The sequence below is a fragment of the Colletotrichum acutatum genome (assembly GCF_030867785.1).
Source record: "Colletotrichum acutatum strain CBS 112980 chromosome Unknown BDZ83scaffold_3, whole genome shotgun sequence".
NCBI lineage: Eukaryota > Fungi > Ascomycota > Sordariomycetes > Glomerellales > Glomerellaceae > Colletotrichum > Colletotrichum acutatum.
Genome location: NW_026848997.1, coordinates 290,196 through 307,648, shown reverse-complemented (window position 1 = coordinate 307,648; position 17,453 = coordinate 290,196). Strand labels below are relative to the sequence as shown.

Here is a 17,453-nt window from a genome sequence, read left to right as displayed (position 1 = left end):
GGAAATCGATAAAAGGATGGATGGGGGGGGTCGCACTTGGTGGGAATCACCGTCAGCAAGCGAGTTGTTGGTGACTGCTCAGATGGGATGGACGGGCAGCCGCGAGATAACAGGCCAGGCCCCCCTTCCGTGATCCCTGCTGGATGTTGACGACGCACCTTCTTTTGGCAAGCCAACACGCGACATTGTGGGGGAGACTCCGACAGAGAAGCACGAACCCGAGCACCGTCTTTCTGCCTGCTTCATTGGCACCGTGTGGGCTGCTCATAATCCCGCTATTGCCGCCAATGGTGAACATCGATCAATCGCCCAAACTGGTGGTCTTTTGGGACTCTGGGAGTTTTGTGGACCAGGGAACACAGTGTGGTCCACTTGTACTAGCCAGTGCAGCCACGCTGACAGCCAAGAAGGCGCACCGCCTATATTTTCTCTCGGCTCGAAATTTTTCTTCTCTTCATTCGCCCATCTTCCCGTCGGACGCCGTTTACAGTCTGCCAAACAGATGCCGTTGCAAACGGCATCGACACGACTCTCGATGTTGAGGAAGTTGAACACTTGAGCACTGCCAGTCTCCCCATGATGTTTATAGTGCATTCGGATTATATCGGGCTGCTGCAAGAACAGAGGTAGGTTAGCGTAAGGAAGCTTCCTCGCATACATGCAAACTTGATGCCGTCTTTTGCCATAGCTCGATCAGTTCAGCCTTCTCGTCTTCTGATCTTGAGCCGGATACACCACGCCTCGTGCGCGGTAGTATGAGACAAGATTGAACTCCAGGCAATGTTCTTTGAGTACGTAACCTTCTGATTCCATGTGAAGGCTTGCGTAATTTATCTGTTGTCACACCTCTCAGTCTCGACACTCTTTTTAATGTAGAGATCCTTTCCATTTTGTGCGCGTATCTACCCCTCTAACTAAGAGGAAAGAAGGAAACTTTTGTAAAAGCAATTTCAAAAGCAAAACATCTGATTCCCTTCGTCCCCGTTGCATAGTCTCAAGAAAGCTGCCAGCCTGATGGCCGGCTGCTTCTCTTGAGTCTTGACTCCCCACTCACATCCCGTAAAATCCCAATACATGCGAGACCCATCCACAATCCTCACTGAATGTACGATGCCCAGGTGCCAAGAGGGCGGGGGGTGGGCTGCTTTGCCTGCTTGACATTCGCCTCCAGAGCCGACAACAGACCCTGACGGTCGAACTCGGTCAGCTGAAGCTTTTGCGCAGTCTGGATATGCTGAACGTCAACATTCGAGACGCCTCGGATAGCAAGGAGCTCGTCAGCGCCAAGGCTGTCCGTGATACGCTTGGTCTTGTAGTTCAAGAGGAAGTGATTACTCATCATCTCCTCACGCTTGTTGAAGATGGCAGTCGTGGCCTTGGAAATTTTGATTGTCACCTCCTTGAGGTTGGGGCACTTGGCCAGCTTGAGGAACGCCGAGTCAGATTGAGGACTGCACCAGTGGATCTCAACCTTGCGCAAGTGGTCAAACAGGTTGCTGTTGGCGTTCAGCTGGCCAAGAAGCTCGCAGCAGCAGGCAAAGTACTGAGTCTGTTCGCCGTAGTAAACCTGATAGAACTCGTCTCTCAGGGCTGCTCCCAGAGTCTTGTACATGTTGAACTGTTGTTTCGCCATGTGTCCCCGCAACTTTACCTCAGGGTTGGCACAGTTGCAGCGGTACTTGTCTTGGATGCGCTTGAGAGCAGGCATTCTGCAGGCCTTGGAGCTGGTTTCAACGACCATGTGAAGCACCCGTGCTCGGATCTCACGGGGCAGCTTCATGAACGGGAAGACGGTGGGAGAAGGGCGATCTGTAAGACAGGAGTTAGCTATATTATCGACTTTTCCATGCTGATATCCTAGAAAACAATCTCGGAAAGAACGTAAAGGTCGTTGAGTTTACAAAGCACTTACTGGCAATTTCCAAGACTTCGGTGCACATGTGAATGAGCAAGGCGCATTCTCTTGTCTCGTCTTGCTTGTTCTTGTTCTGCTTTGTCATTCTCTCTGTACACTTTCGGATAGTGTCGATCATGGCCTGACGTCTCTTGGAGCTCAGACGAAGCATCCGGCCGAGCTCAGCCATGTCAATTGTGCCTGTCTTGGTGTCTTCCAGAGCTTGCAGCATCACCTGAGTGTTGTGGCACAGGTCGAAGCGCTTGTGGATGTTGCGACACTTCAAGACGAACCATGAGTCCATGCCCAAGACCATCTTGTAGGTATGCTTATAATTCTCTTCCTTTCCTTATGTACGATATTTGACAGTCAAAATGCCCTTGCTGAACACTTTGACGATATATCCTCGGTTCAGTCAGCCGGGCGTGGGGACGCTGGAGATGTGTTGCCGGAAAGTAGAAGTCTTCGGTCTGATAGGGGTGCTGGCTGCTGTTGCTTCTGAACTGAAATGGTCTAGCGTTCGAGTGAATCGCGTTGAAAGTGCGGTGTATAGCCGGTTGAATGTGATACAGACCTGCGCTAAATGCAAGTGAAAGAGAACGGCCAAGATGTCGACGTACGATTCTGAGGTGTGATGGGTAAGAAGGGGTGTCTCTGATGGAAAGAGGACCGGGAGATTTTGCAGATCGAAGGATAGACCAGGACTGATGAACTGTGCTTTGCGACCCTCGTAAACTTGGGCAGCTGTTGATGGAGCCTTTGTCGATGTTTGATCCTGCGTGAAGACGACGCACAACGTGTGGTGTCTATCAAATTGACCTGTAGCTTCGATATCAGTAAGGGCAGAGGGTCTTTGGGGTATGATCGAGATGAACCGCAAGTTGTGAGCTTAGGATGTCCCTACATGATGAGCGCGTGAATATGGGGGGATTGGAAGTCCGCGAGAGCTAGGTGATTCACCGGACGCAAGTATAGAAGGGGAAAGAAATGCTAACAATCAGTCTCAAAACTTACCTCTTGGTATTGCCCGGGTGGTGAGGAAGACGATGATTTTTTGTTGATATTCGGGTTGGTGGAATGGGTATGAAGAAGGGAAGAATGTATCAAAGGCCAAGGGGTGAGAGGAGGTGATGTAGTGTGAACCCCGGTGATGTGAGTTGTGAAGTAGAAGAGGGCACAGCCGATGCTCTGATGGGTGATATGAAGGAGAAAAGAATTCCTCAGGGACTCCGTGAGCAAAAGATATAATGCGGTGCGAGCCCCAGTATGAAAAGAAAATAACGTGGAGAAAGGCAGTGTCGACGGTTGTGAGGTATGAAGAGGGGAGGGAGGAAGTGCTTCAAGACACCAGGCTCGGTGAGTATAAGTCTTGTGGGGTGAGGCGAGGCGAGGCGCGTGAGCGGAAGGGACGAACGGGGCTGTTCAAAGGAGGGCCGAGGAAAGTACGAACGAGGCTTGTAGAGGTGTAGCCTGCGCACTTGGCTATTGGTGATGTATGAAGTGGGAAGAATTTCCCAAAGGTCCCGGGCGTAGTTGTTTTGATATAAGCACGTGAGTTCGATGTATGTATGTGGAAAGTACGAACGGGGCGGTTGAGAGGAAAGAGGAGGAAGTGGAGGTTTGCGTCTCGTAGCCGCTCAGCTGTTGTTCGAGTATGAAGAACCAATGGATTCCTCCAAGGGCCCGAGCGAGATATATGGATGTGACCGTGAAGTGAGATGTGCCTGCCGTGGGTCTGGCAGGTGCGAATGAGGGCGGTCAAGCAGAGGGTAGAAAAAGGCAATGTGGCGCTGAACGCTCAGGAGCCCGTGAGATACGAAGGGGCAAGTAAGCCCTCAGAGATCCTGAGTAAGTATATGTGATATGAATGTAAGGCGCGGTGTGTATGTGCACATACGACAAGTAGGAAAGTGGGTGCTCGGTCTGGGTATAGAAGGCAGGTTTGCTTTTGCTCTTCCTTGTTGTGGAAGAAGAGGGAGAAGGTAATCCTTGGTTTTGTGCTTTGGTGATTGAGATATAAGAATGAAAGTGAGGAACGCCTTTGAGTGGAGGAAGATGTAGTGATTCAGTTGAGATAGGATGCGATGTTTCCATGGCAGGCACCATGAGGTCGACTTAACGGCAGGCACGATGGTTCGCTTATTCAGGAAGGCAGGTACCCTACAGTGGTATCGATCTAGGAAGCTGCAGATGATTAAGGGCGGCCCAGTTGTGTGAAATGTTTTGTGTATTATTTTGTCAACACAACGGAGGGCTATGTAGACTAACTGCTACGTAGTGTTGCTCTCTCCACACGTGAGGCTTAAATTGACTACACTACTAAATGCTGTCTGGAGTGTCACTTTGAGGGAAGACAACAGTTTGCCCAGAGGCCAGGGAAATCACTATGCCTTTAACTCAAGTTCACTCGGATGGCCGAATGAAGAATAAGAGGAATCCTTTAACAATAACGGGCTTAGTGACATACTTTCAAGTCTGTCCTATCTCTAGTAGTATAAGGTATGCTTGATCAGAAGGGTTATATTGAGCCACGGCGAGTTTATGTGGACGCATGACATCTATTGTAAGCATCTTAATGTATATCTTCAGTTCCAGAACAACTAAACTACACTAATCCTCAGTTCCAGGTTGAGTTCAAGAGATAGAGAATGCTCCATCACCGAGTGCAATGCAACATTCTTAAATTCCAATGCAGATATCGATATTCAACCTGACACTGTTGCTGGATAGCTGTTGAAGGTGTCGAGGAACTCGAGAGAACAATGGAAAAAATGAGCTCAAAACAACATGCTTACTCACGTGGAACAACAGCGCCTTGAAATAAGATTTCTCTGCTTGTATTTTCGTACGAGGAGTGGTCACGAGCGTCGTATTTGGAAACCCCCAAGGGTGGAACCGTGATGTGCTTCCTCTCCCAAGCCAAAAACTTTGCTCAGCAAATCAACAAACGTTTTGTGTTACTTTGACAACAGGCAGAAGGCTAAAAATCGCCAGAAATCACCTCACTATGGATAAATCTATGGAAAACTCGACATCAAGTCTTGGTATAGGTATAGCAATGGCAACATTTAGTGTAGCTACCAAGGACTGGGTCCACACTCCCAATCTTAACTTCCCAAGGGGACCGATCTAAGTGGCAACATAACATGAGGATTTAGTCAATTGACAACAAAAGCAACGGTGGCATGATTGACAAGCGAGGCGATTCCGAGAATGGCCTAGATAAAGCAATCCTTTGTTGAGTTATGGTGGGGCGAAATGTCGAGCTTTACTCCAAATAGAACACGCCTCAAGATTGATATCCTTTGTCTCAAATCTCTCGGGTCACCGGTGAACTGAATTGCCACTTGAAACGATGTTTGATCAATAGAGTAGAATTTCTCGTGTGTATCGTCGGCTTCGAGGTGGAGTAGCTGCTGCCTCAGTGCCATCTTGTTATATCCCAGTCAAGCAGTGTTGCCATATTCATACAGTAACCCAGATGCTATTGCTAATCCAAGCTCCCTATCATGGTAGTAAAAAAAAATTAAAAAAAAACCAAGGCTCGAACACAATGGCCATGGTGACCTTTTCCCCTCGAAAATGTCAACCCCAAACTCCTAGGCGATGCCGGAAAAGAACGCTTCGAGACACCGAAATCGGTTGTCTCTCGATCCCCGAGATGGGAAGTAAAGATGTCTCAGACGAAAACGGTTGAAAACCCCTCGGGCCGAGAACCTCAAGACCTCTCATCCTCTTCCGGGACGGACCGGAACTGGCTCTCGCGAGGCAAGGGGTTCATGCGAAGCGGGCTGTCGTCCACATCCACGCTGTTGTGGCGTGATGTGCCGGGGCTGACGTTGATGCTGTAGTAACTTGACCGCGCATCGCGGCTCATCGGGCGCTGGCCCTTTCCGAATGTCATGGTGAAGCCGTTGAGGATCTCCTGGTGTCTAAGGTTGGTTTCGTTGAAGGGCCTCTCGCGCGGGTCGGCCTCCTTCTCCTTAATGGCGGTCTTCTTCTTTGGCTTCTCTTCTTTTGCCGAGCGCCATCCGAATGTCTTTGCGAGGCGGAGAGCTGGGGACTTTGGGTCTGAGCTGGTACGCTCTCCCTGGCTAGGTTCGGAGATGGACTTGCGGCGGCGGAAGTGATCGCGAATGGCCATTGTGAAAGTGTTGATGATATGTAGAGGTGTTGAAGAGTTGGGTTGGTGGGAGAGCAGAAAGTGAGATCGGTGGCTGATGCTCTAAGAGACTGCTTGACAGGTTGTCTGAGGTGTTTGAATAGGTGAAAACTGATACTGGAGATATGTAGTGTAGCTCTGGATTGGTGTTGCAGGCTGTTGGTTTGTCTGAGTGAATTAAAAGAGGAGAATGATGGCAGGGGAGCCCGATGGTATTTATCCAGGTGTGACAAAAGGCAAAAGACTTGGCAGCATGGGAGGGGAACGGATGTGGCGATCCCAAAGAATAGCACCGTTGGAAAGACCCAAGATGGTGGGATCCGTGTCGCTCAAAGGACCTTTCCAGGACCCTGCCTGCATCGTTGGGGTTGCTCGCTAACCACTGCTTTCACGACCCGTGAGGCCATATGCAGGGCAGCTTCCACATGGACTAACAACGCGCTGGGTAGGAGTGGTAAGGTACCACTCACACCATATGGGCCGGAGATCGACTCTCCAGGCCGATGCTACCTTACGTGCTCAAGATGGAAGGCTTCTTGGATGGCGCAGCGTCCGTCTCCGGCTGTATGCGGGGGTCTTCTTCAAATGCGGGGCGACGTCATTCCAAAAACACCTGGTCTGGTGGCCTGGCCATTGCTCTTGGACAAGCTCCCTCGCCTGTGGCCGATAGTAATGCCACCGGGGTCCGATGTTTCCTGCTCTCCTCTGATCCAGATGATCTTCAACGTGGCGGGGTTAAGGTCTTCGACGGTCTCGACCCGATCTCTAAACTCATTGTTCTGCATTCTGGCCGTCCCAAAATGTGTTCTTTGAGAAAAGTCGAACCGTCCCCGATGGTACCGGCCAGGCCGGTTAGCGCTGCAGGCCTGGATTCCCGCCATGTCTCACTTAGTGCCAGGCATTTTAAACTCAATAGAATCGTAAGCAGCAATTCTCGGGGTCTAGGATCGAACGACTGCCCGCGCGTGTACGTTGAGAGGACATCAATTGGTGCGCTCTATCTCCAAAGACTTAGCCATTTCCGGAACGCCGCTACCAACACAGTGACAACCGCCAGGCTGCTGCCAGAACCCATCCTGGCCGTCTTCGAGTCTGCCCAGTACCTAATCAAGCCCAACTTAGATGTGCAGAAGGGGATACAAGCTTAGACAAAGAAGAACCTTGTGTGCGCGCTACCAAGCGTGCGCGGTGTTTCGAGTACCCCTGCTGATCCAACAGGGCTCATCGAGATGTGCACTCGGCTCCAAAAACACCAGCGCTGCTAGATCCAAGGCCTCCCAGAGCTGTGAGACCCCAAGCCAACGCTGCAGATTCCCAGTCCACATCTCCATCGGGCAGTTCGTCGCCTTCGACAGCAGTGCGGCTTTCCGCAAGACTCGGCTCGTACGCATCTTCTGGTGCCTCTTCGGGGTTTCCTGTACGCTTCATAGGACGGCCTTGACGGGTGCTTCTAGACGAAGGTGTCTCTGAAGTTGTCAACTCTGCAGACTTATTCTTTTCTGCAGGTTGATTGCCCCTGCGTCGCGTGGAGACTGTGTTGGTGTGGCTGGACGATTCCGGTTCCGGCTTTGTTTTGTCACTTCCTCCCAGTAGTTTGGGTGGTGGCTTTGCCTTCGATAAATCGTTCGGAGCGAACGGAGTAGAGGCAGCTAGAATGTCATTTACATCCAGCACACGTGTAGCCGCCCATAACCCTTGGCTGACTCCGCTGAGCAAAACGTCCCATGCCACAGCAGCTACAACAGGATGGTCGGATGCCGATCCCAAGACTTTCCCCAGCGCCGTTGTTGTACGCTCCCACGCCGAGCGTTTCTCTGTGTCAAAAGGCAGGAACCGGCTATGACGATGATAGTGGGCATTTGGCGCATTGTAAAGCAAAGCAAGCGCGGTGCCTTTGACGTGGAAGGCGAAACTTGCTGTGGACACAAAGCGAAAGAGTTCAGTGAATATGCCGTATGCTCCGTGGGGATCAGAGTACACTGTGCCCCAACTAGCTGGAACGACAGCGGGAATGACAATGGGGCCAAAAGTCAGAAGTCGCCCAAAGATTGCGATCCGGGCAAAAGTCGCTGAGCCTGTTGTCGACGGAGCCCAGTATATCAGAACATAAGTAAAGCAGAACGATGCCAAGAGCAAGGCCGGGTGTGGCGTCCAATTTATAGGCTTCACGGGCAGTAATCTCTCGCGCAGGCGTCCTAGTACAGAGGTGGGATGTCTGTTGTCTGCTGTGGTGGTCGGGGCAGGAGTAAGAAGCAGTGCGAGATAGAAGAGGTTCTGGGCGAACGAGAGGCTGACGAGATGTGCTAATCCGAGGTAGGCCCAGACAGAAGGGATTCTTCTTCGTGTGCCTTCGACAGCTAACAGCAAGCTCCATGAGACGGTTGCGAGTTCGATTTGCTGGCCCCACCAGAACCGACGAGTTTTCTCGGCGATGATCTCGAGAGCGTCCAAGTGGATTGGGGTGTCACTTAGCCAGCGGCCAATAAAGACTTGGGTCGCGGTTTCGTTGGGGATGACTCCACGATCGCCATAGAAGCTAAGGTTCCATGAGTAAGCCAGACAAAGAAAGCGCAGAAGACGAAACAAACCGAACTGGAGCTTCAACTCCACGCTGGTCTGCCCAGACGCGATATGAAAGTTTCGCATAGCTTGAGGCCCAGTAACTTGCAAGCGACAAGCTAATGAGTGCCAAACTTGCGAACAACGGTGCAAGAGCTGAACGGCGAACAAGTCTTGCTCTTGTTCCTTGAGATGGCGGCAAGTGTTGATACGACCTGTAAAGACTTCGGGCGACAGTGGTGCCGAGGATTGCCACTGCAAGCGCATGGCCAGCCACCAAGCTCAAAGGCAGGTACCTGATTATCACGTTAGAGTTGTTGGCTTTCAATTCGATGGATCAAACACACTTCACTTCCGGTTCCAAGGGCACCGGCGCCATGTTTATTTCGGTGAAATGGCCAAATGTTTGAGGCTGATTGTGGTGTTGTTACAGGATAATCAGCCAACCTGAGGTGAGTGATGTCGACCTTGGGGGTCAAACGATGCAGGTGCGGCGCGCGTCATCATAGCACACACTTGAGCGCGTTCCTTGGAAGCTCACTCGACAGCCTCTGCCTGCTGTCGTCAATCACAGCGTCGTTATGAGGTGTACAACTACCTCCATTCGGGCAAGATGTGCTGTGTCGTCATGGTAGCGGTACCAGGCTACCAGGTATGCGTACCTAGGTAGACAGGGGCCCAGGGCCTCTGGCGGGAAGTGGAGTTCCAGAAGCTGCATGTCAAGCACAGACCAGCGTGAGCCGGAGAAACAGAAACGGCGGCAGGGCTAGCGCGGGCAGGACTGCGACCAGCCCCACACCTCACCAACCATAAAAATCTCTTCTTGCGATGCAGCGTTTCTTGTCTTCCATTTTCCTCTTTACTACAATCCGGATCAAATTTACATCGACATATGTTTTTGGTCTGTATGGCGGCTCCGCTATGCGGCTTGCTGAGGGTTGTCCTGTTCTCCTTGGACTTTCTTCCGTTCCCGGCCTCCTAAAGTAAATCCTATGTGAACACCTTTCCTTATCAGCCGAGTATGACGACTCTTCCTGGTATTTGACTGTGGGGTGGTCTCAACATCCTTTTGTAAAGGAACCTGAATTATAAAAGAGGAAACTTTCCACCGCGGAATGACTAGTTGCCATGTTCCTGCCGACCTGAACCTCTATGCGTAGACGGGCAACACGCTTCAAAGCAGCCGCAGTTCCTTCACCTACCAGTGTCGCGCAACACCTCGATTAGACCATGATACGCCACGGGTTGTCTTGATCATGACAACCGTTGTCTGAACAATCGGCCGAGTATTACAGTAGCTAAATACGACCCTGGCATGCGGATTGATTCACAGTTGACGTTAAAATTTGCATCCACGACACTCATATATCCGTACGATTGCCGTCGGACTAGAGGCGGCGTCAAGTTGCTACCTTTCAGTTTCCCATCACTTGAACTGTTCAAGCCAAGGTCTAAAATGGCTGCTCAACACGAACGTCCATCCTCCACCAATTTTGGCATGGAAGCCTGCGGGTCCGTCTCTATGGCAGCTTCGACAGAGTGATTTGCCTAAAAATGATCACGCCTTCAAGTTACCAAACGTAGTTGGTGTTTCGGCCTCCGGAACCATTCTTCAAGACAAGGAACACGAGAACAATAGTCGCCAGCGCAAACCCGAACGTCACAAACTGCATAGCCTGGTCTGCGGTTGCCTTCCTGCATCTCTCTAACAAGACATCGTCGGTCATGCCAGGTGCCAAGTACCACTGTCCATCTTGTTTGAATTTTCCACCGTTGATGATATTGTTGTGCCCAATGGCTTTCCAATGCTTTTCGTCACACGCAACACCGCGTAACCCAATTGCGAAAGCCTGCCAGTCCGTTAATAGCAAATACATGGTATGGTCCTCGATGGACTTACGATACCACCACCGAGGAGTAAGACCCCACTCAGGGCGTCCGTAGCCATCACTACGAGAGCCGGAATGGCGTCTATGAAAACAGATAATAAGCCCAGCACGGCGACGGCTAGTCCAAAGCCTCCAGTAAATGTGCTGTATTTGGTAGTCGTGGGAGCGTCGCCAATCTTCTGTCCCTTGACAAGGTCGACAGAGAGCCCGAGGACGACGATAGCCATGATGCCCTGGAGAACGCGCAGTGTCAGCTCAACCTGATTTCCAGAGTCCACTGAACGAGACGAGCGTATTATCACAAACCTGAAGGGCCCAAACGCCCATGCTGATGATTTTAAGCATCTTCGGAGCTTGAGACTCTATTCCGTTTAGGGTGTAAGTGCTGAGCTTCTGTGCGAATGATGATAATCTTTTCGATATACAGGTATTATGAGGCAACGAAATTCAACAACGAAGAAGTGCAACAAAGTAGAAGACGATAGATAGCTCGCTTATATAGTGTGCTCATTCAAAGACGAGGACAGCCCTTGAGCAACTGTGTCACTCGAAGGAGCAGGCAGTCAACGACCGACACAGATCTTCAATCGGCCCCAAGACGGCGCAGCAGGGCGTTACTTATTCTGCTCCCGTTTCCAAGTGGCACATAGGTGAATTTCCTACATGTTTGCGCCGCCGGACGAGTCACAACGACTCCTCGTCGGCTACTTGCATATCGGGCAGGCTGCTTTGCCAGCTTCTGCCCGGTGCTACCGTCCAATCACCGTACCACAGGACTTCTTCCCTCTCATCTTAAGGCCTACAGTCTGGCTCAGGCTTCGGCCTCACAGGCTACAGCAGTCAAAAAAAAAAACCGAAGAAGCAGTGAGTCGGTTCTGAGACTAATCCTACAGAATCTTGCCCTCGAAAGCATCAGATCAGGTTCCACCATACGAAGGTAGTTCAGCAAGAATCGGTTCGGAAACAAGTAGCCAAGGGAGTGGGCCACCGCTTCGCAAGAAAGAGCAGATACGACCTCACTTTTGCTGGTATGGCATGTTGTTGTTTGCCCGTCTAAATCTGGAAACACCATCTCGGGCGCCTACTCAAGTCGCTGCCTCGCCCTGAGCGGACCCTCTCAGGGCCAGCAGTGAGCACCGCCTGTCCCGCCTGCTCCAGCTTCGGGGAAAATGAAGGATATTTATATAGTACCTGGCATGCCAGCTCCAGGCGTCGAGTTTCTGGAAACCGCTGACTCATCACACGAAGCTTAGAAGAACTGCTGCGATGAGGTAAGCCGGAGAATCTAAACTTGAGCTTTCCGAAAGATGGCCGGATAAGTGGAGTCCATCTGAAAGTGCCAATGCAACTGTATCCGTCACTTTCCACTGCATTTTGAACGCACGGGCCAAGTCGCGATTGGTCTGCCCAAATTTTTTCGACAGCTTCCATCATCGGCCTGCAAGCCCACATCTCCTGTCCACTGTCCAACTCCGATCCCCGGCTTCATTCATCCGCCACGTCCACAACCTTCGCCATGTCGTCGCTTTGGGATACTCTTTCTGGTCGCAAGTCCTCTCAGAAGGACGCTGGTGCTTCTCAGTCTTCACCGGCCCCCGAACCTACAACCACCTTCCAGAATACCCCAGCACAGTTCGACCCTTCAGCAGGATCTGGCGTCGAGTCTTTCCTTCAGAGCTCATCCTTTGCCGACCCCGCGCAACTACACCCCCTCTCTGGACTGAACAAGGACACACTCGAATACCTTTCCCTCGAAGATGCGGCTCTGGCGGATGTCCCTGGCCAGTCTGCCCTCCCCTCCCGAGGCTTCACCGATGACCTCTGCTACGGAACTGGAGTCACATACTTGGCAGCCTTGTCGATAGGAGGAGCCTGGGGACTGCAAGAGGGTCTAAGGAGATCCGCCAACCAGCCGCCGAAGCTACGACTTAACTCAGTGCTTAACGCCGTCACTCGCCGTGGCCCCTTTTTGGGTAACTCCGCTGGTGTCGTTGCCATTACCTACAACTTTTTCAACGCGGGTATCGGCTACTTCAGGGGAAAGCACGACTCTGCCAACACGATTTTGGCTGGCGCTTTTAGTGGAATGGTTTTCAAGAGCACAAGGGGTGTGCGGCCCATGTTGATTTCTGGTGGTGTTGTGGCCTCCGTGGCCGGTGCCTGGGCTGTAAGTTGCCGTCTTCATAAGTGTATTGGCGTCGCATGTCTAATCGTTTTCACAGGTTGTCCGCAGTACTTTCTTCTCTGCCCCCGAGCCTATTACTTCCGAGCATGCCACCTTGTAATTTACGACATAACCTGACGAATTGTCCCCGTTGAACCCCGCCAGTAATGATTATTCATTATGCCCATGGATCACATTGGATCTGTGGACGATGATGCTCGCCATTGCGAGCTTCTTCTATCTGTTGTTTGAGTAGGAAATTTAGAGCGCCTTAGAGGAGTCTTGGGCATTGTGACGGACGATCTCTCCTCAAGTGGACCCGTGTACAGTATTTAGGAAGGAGCATTAGAAGACCGCATCACTGGGTGGAAGTGGGCGTTCGGTACCTGTCAAAAAAGAACAACATTACACGTTTCTACTACGTCCAAGTATCCTAGACGGTTGTTCTCATGTTGAACTGGCCTGCCGGCCTGATGGCAATGGAAGGGAACACCCTGAGCAGCATCTAACTAGGACGGGCTCTCGTTGGGCTACCGATTGCCTTTCATCGCAACTCTAATGGCGTAGGAGAACATTATCATGGAGAGGCAGCAGGCTACATACCATGTCTCTTATGTCCACTTCACCTGAACTCGCATAGCAACCTCGACGTAGAATTGATCTTCAAGTTACGGCCACTACCACGGAAGATGGAGATATCCACAGAGATTCGGCAACTCGCGACAAACTTGATCGATCTTGAGCTGGACAACATACGAGCTAGAGCGAAGTATCTCGACCGCTCTACATACGACACAGGGTCAATAGGAGTTCACGTCTACAATGATGTCGGTGGACAGTATTTTCTCCCCTACGATACCTCGTCACCACTACCTAGAGAAACAAGCTATCTCTACGAGCCTCTCAGCGCCCGAGGCCACAGTCTTCAACGCAAGGTCCGGTCGTTGTCGCATGATGGGTTGATGGCCTTGTACGAATGTGTGTCACAGGAGATCGATGAGCTCGACGAGGCCAACGAGACTGAAAAAATTGTCGAGGCAGCCGAGACTGACGAGATCGATGAGACAAACGAGACCGACAAGACAAAGGAAGCCGACGATACCGACGATCAAGCTCGTAGCGATGATATAATCGAAGGTCTAATTCCTTTAAGCGAGCCCGATGGCCTTGGGAACGACAAGCGGGCATCGCATCTCGCCCTGAGGAAAAAAGTCCAAAGCATCCGGAACTTTCGGTATGAACAAACCCGCTGACTTCTATTCTTAGATCCAGGAGGTTTCCCGAGTAAAAATGTTTCGCTTGAGCACTTCCTCTCTGATCGACAGCGATTCCATTGACGTAGTCTTGATATACCTTGACAGCAATGGGAACTCGATCCTCCAGAAGTCGTCCTGGCCGGTATGGACCGACTTCGAAGCTTTCATCAAAACAATGTCTGTGTATCATCACGAGGTCACGATCAAAAGGGGCGGTAGCGTGGAGAACATCAAGCAAACTTTCCTACAGAAAATCGACGACTTCAGTCAATCCAAACCCGGACCTCCCAGAATCGCCATCGCCAGGACGTACCAGACCTGGTTCAATAATCTTGGCACTATGAATGATGCGTGGGGTTACGTTACGGTCGACGCCCAACAAAGTGTTGATATTGCAGCGAACTAGAAGGCCCCGCATGACCTTGGAGGCAAAGATGCCTTTGATGCGATGAATAGATTAGGAAAAGCAGGAGGAAGTACTGTTGGTTTGGTCAAGGTAAGTCAAGCACATCGCGTTTCGGGTTGGAGACTTGGGATTCACCACTCAGTAGCTGTGGCAGCGCAAATTAACCAAGCAGCTACCCGAAGTCCTGTAGCTAGCCGGCCAACCATTGCTTGCGCCTCTGACACCAATGTTCGCTGCATACGGCTTCTTTCCCTATGGCATTAAAAGACTGTTGAAAGCTTCTTTTGACGGAGATCTTGAGGACAATGATTGGCCCGAGGATTTCCGCTGATGGATTTTGCGCGTTGTTCTTGTTCGCTCGCCCCATGGTAGCTCAGCTACGTGTTGATGCGAGTATCGATTGTGCTTCAGAGTTGGATGTTCGTATGTCTTGATTAGTTTGGCCTCGGTCATTTGAATATGGCTATTACGCTCGCGTTGATAACTAATGAATTGTGTTGCCGCATTGCATCTCCTATGTACACAGTATCAATTCCAAAGACGATGCGGTCTTCTTTCAGTATCAAGGCATACAAAGGGCCAGAGTCGTAATTGGGAATTCCCATTCCAAGCGTCATTGGAGTTCAATAACCTAGTAAAGGCTTCTAGAGCGGACCTGCCGTGAGCAACTGTTGCTTCGGACCCCACTCCCGACTGACTTCATCTTTCACTCCTACCACTACCGTACTCGTACCCGAACCCTCAAGCAACATTATTGCAAACTCTTCGAATCTGTAATTCGTCTCCCAACTGTCTTCCAAATATCGCCAAAATGTGCGGACTTTGGCCTTTCTCGAAGGCACACTACGACAACGAGGATCCGCCACTTGTCTATCGCCTTGGCTGGGATGGCCAGAGATACGCTATAGATGTTGTAAGTGAAATGTCTCTTGGATACTTTTTGCTTTCTGTCCCCCTTTCTTGGCATCCCAACAATGGCCGCTGTTTCCCTCCGTTTGCCCAGTAAGCCCACGGAAGATCTTGCAATGGCCTGCCCCCTTTTGTGTCTTTCAGCCTCAGAGACAGAGAGCCGGCCAAGATATCACTGGAGCGGGTCGCTGGTTTATCGAAGCTTCAAGCCGCAGTGGTATCTCAAGCCGCAGTGGATCTTCATGCGGCTGGGTGAAGAGATCTGAATGAGTTCTCGCTTTGGACCACTCTTCAAATCTCTTCTTCTTCACATTTCTTTGACCAACTTCATCTTTTATCAGTTCACCCAAGACTGTGATGAGGTGAGCAGTCCCAGCTCATCAAAGCCCTCCATTGACAAAGGGATCTGGTCTCCTGGCATTTGGTCTCTACCCCTGGATTTTCGAGTTTGACACACCAATCAAAACAAAATCGACCTCGATACTCGAGAAACAAGGATTCGGCGTCGAGTTCAATATTTGATCGAGTCCAGCAAATCCGCCATGAAGTCTCCCAAGAGCAAGTCGGCTGCCAACACCACCGGCCCGCGGCAGGTGCGCTTCACGGAGGATCGCAGCAACCCAGGTGCTGCCTTCCCCGTTACCCAGGGAACCGACACCTCGACCGCTCCTGCCTTCAACACCCACGAAAGCGACGCGGGTGCAGACAGCGGTGTCTTCGTCCACACGTCAACCAATCCATCTGCCTCAGTCAATCTTGGCCATCACTTTCCTCCCACACCCTTCGGTCAGGCTGCTCACCCACACCTCAACCCTTTCATACCCTCCACCTCGCACCCCGCCTACATCACAGAGACCAACTCGTTCGCGCCTTTCGGCAAATTCAACCCGTGCGGACTTTCCGCGCCTCCCTACGTCAACATGGGCGACTACCAGAACGTCGCTCCGCCTGCTGGTGGCCTTCACTTCCAGCCGCCGGTCCCCGACACCACCTACGGCCCCATGCAGCACGTTTACGTGCCTCGCTTCGACAACGGAATGCCTCCGGTCTATCAAGTCGGTCTCCCTCATGCTCAGGTTCTGCCAGTGGCTTCTTTTATTGCCCCGAAGCCTGCTCCAGTCCTGCTTGGCGCGCCTCTTGTTGTTGTTCATTATTATGCAAGTCCTCAGCACACACACGCTGCGATTGCTTCCTGAGCCGAGCGGCTTATGTGACCCATCGGGCACCTGGATTTCTTTGCTTCGCCTGGCCGTCTCATTTTCATCTCACTAAGCTCACCCGAGGTTACGAGAAATAGTTCGCTGACTTGAGATTGTAGCAACCCCCCGCCAACAACGTCACCTACATTGGCCAGGCTCCCCCTCAGCCTCCCATCATCATGACCCAGCAGCCTGCTATGCACGCGGGCATGAGTATGCACCCTCCGATCATGCTTCAGGCTCCTCCCGCCGGCTTCAGCGGCCCTCCCATGTTCCAGGGTGCCCACATGGGAATGAACATGCCTCCCAACATGGGCGGAGGTGGAATGCCCGTCTTCCCAGGTAATACCAATCTTCCTCCGGACGTCACTGGATATGGCAAGACTGCTGGAGAGGTCGCCATGGAGCAGGCCCAGTTTGCCTATTCCAATGGCCTCTTCGAGCCCCAGGACTTCAAGCCTGCGGACGATGACCCATCCCGCTACTATCCCGTTCGAGAGGTTGACGGTAACTGGACCCAGCGCAATCGTTTCACTATTGATAACCTTGGCGATTGCCGTTGGTATGTCACCAACGAGGGCTACTTCTACGCCGTCCGTTTGCCCAACTGAGGTGTTCCTGCATTACCGGTATTTCACCTCAATCGGATGGAGACGAGATGAATTGCTGACGTTCCAAGTAGAGCCAACCAGGCAGCGAGATGACTTGGAAGATCTCGGCGTGAATGGTGAAACGAAGAAGGTGTTCTCTTGAGTACGCGAACAGGAATGGGGAGGCCCTCATGTCTGATTATGGTAGATGATTTCAACTTCCCGGCAGCTTGCCCTTCAGACCTCTCTAACCCGTCATTGGTCCTCAGCTCGACAGGTAAGGCACACAATCTATGGCAAATATACAACCACTGACAAGTCATTAGAACTCTCATTAGAACAAGCTGCCTCTCTGCTTCAAGGGGTTGTTTACATCATTCGCCCAAAGACAGCGCATACCAAACTGGGCTGAATGGGATGAATGG

The 17,453-nt window shown here is 51.4% G+C and overlaps 7 protein-coding genes across 7 annotated transcripts; 4 read left to right on the top strand and 3 right to left on the bottom strand.

The window, feature by feature from the left end:
* Positions 1–1,096: 1,096 nt before the first annotated feature.
* On the bottom strand, positions 1,097–2,555 carry BDZ83DRAFT_687849 (uncharacterized protein; the record flags this gene model as incomplete). Its single annotated transcript, XM_060511285.1, has 2 exons — positions 1,913–2,555; positions 1,097–1,809 (listed from the first exon to the last, which is right to left on the bottom strand). Exons 1-2 carry the CDS (start codon positions 2,208–2,210, stop codon positions 1,097–1,099), a joined length of 1,011 nt encoding a protein of 336 aa, XP_060371296.1. The 5' UTR covers positions 2,211–2,555.
* Positions 2,556–5,612: 3,057 nt separating this feature from the next.
* Positions 5,613–6,038, bottom strand: BDZ83DRAFT_646211 (uncharacterized protein; the record flags this gene model as incomplete). Its single annotated transcript, XM_060509937.1, has 1 exon — positions 5,613–6,038. One exon carries the CDS (start codon positions 6,036–6,038, stop codon positions 5,613–5,615), a length of 426 nt encoding a protein of 141 aa, XP_060371295.1.
* A 260-nt stretch (positions 6,039–6,298) lies between these two features.
* Positions 6,299–7,240, top strand: BDZ83DRAFT_243516 (uncharacterized protein). Its single transcript, XM_060501884.1, has one exon. It carries the CDS (start codon positions 6,560–6,562, stop codon positions 7,202–7,204), a length of 645 nt encoding a protein of 214 aa, XP_060371294.1. The 5' UTR covers positions 6,299–6,559; the 3' UTR covers positions 7,205–7,240.
* A 37-nt stretch (positions 7,241–7,277) lies between these two features.
* Positions 7,278–8,994, bottom strand: BDZ83DRAFT_565224 (uncharacterized protein; the record flags this gene model as incomplete). Its single annotated transcript, XM_060503727.1, has 3 exons — positions 7,278–8,592; positions 8,645–8,911; positions 8,963–8,994. 3 exons carry the CDS (start codon positions 8,992–8,994, stop codon positions 7,278–7,280), a joined length of 1,614 nt encoding a protein of 537 aa, XP_060371293.1.
* A 3,026-nt stretch (positions 8,995–12,020) lies between these two features.
* Positions 12,021–12,789, top strand: BDZ83DRAFT_746647 (Tim17/Tim22/Tim23/Pmp24 family-domain-containing protein; the record flags this gene model as incomplete). Its single annotated transcript, XM_060513301.1, has 2 exons — positions 12,021–12,671; positions 12,727–12,789. The coding sequence occupies 2 exons, from the start codon at positions 12,021–12,023 to the stop codon at positions 12,787–12,789; spliced, it is 714 nt and encodes a 237-aa protein (XP_060371292.1).
* A 293-nt stretch (positions 12,790–13,082) lies between these two features.
* BDZ83DRAFT_243490 (uncharacterized protein) lies at positions 13,083–14,456 on the top strand. The gene is made up of 2 exons (XM_060501883.1): positions 13,083–13,879; positions 13,935–14,456. The coding sequence occupies exons 1-2, from the start codon at positions 13,358–13,360 to the stop codon at positions 14,328–14,330; spliced, it is 918 nt and encodes a 305-aa protein (XP_060371291.1). The 5' UTR covers positions 13,083–13,357; the 3' UTR covers positions 14,331–14,456.
* Positions 14,457–15,781: 1,325 nt separating this feature from the next.
* Positions 15,782–17,049, top strand: BDZ83DRAFT_646208 (uncharacterized protein; the record flags this gene model as incomplete). The annotated part of the gene is made up of 2 exons (XM_060509936.1): positions 15,782–16,315; positions 16,558–17,049. The coding sequence occupies 2 exons, from the start codon at positions 15,782–15,784 to the stop codon at positions 17,047–17,049; spliced, it is 1,026 nt and encodes a 341-aa protein (XP_060371290.1).
* Between the last annotated feature and the right edge of the window lie 404 nt (positions 17,050–17,453).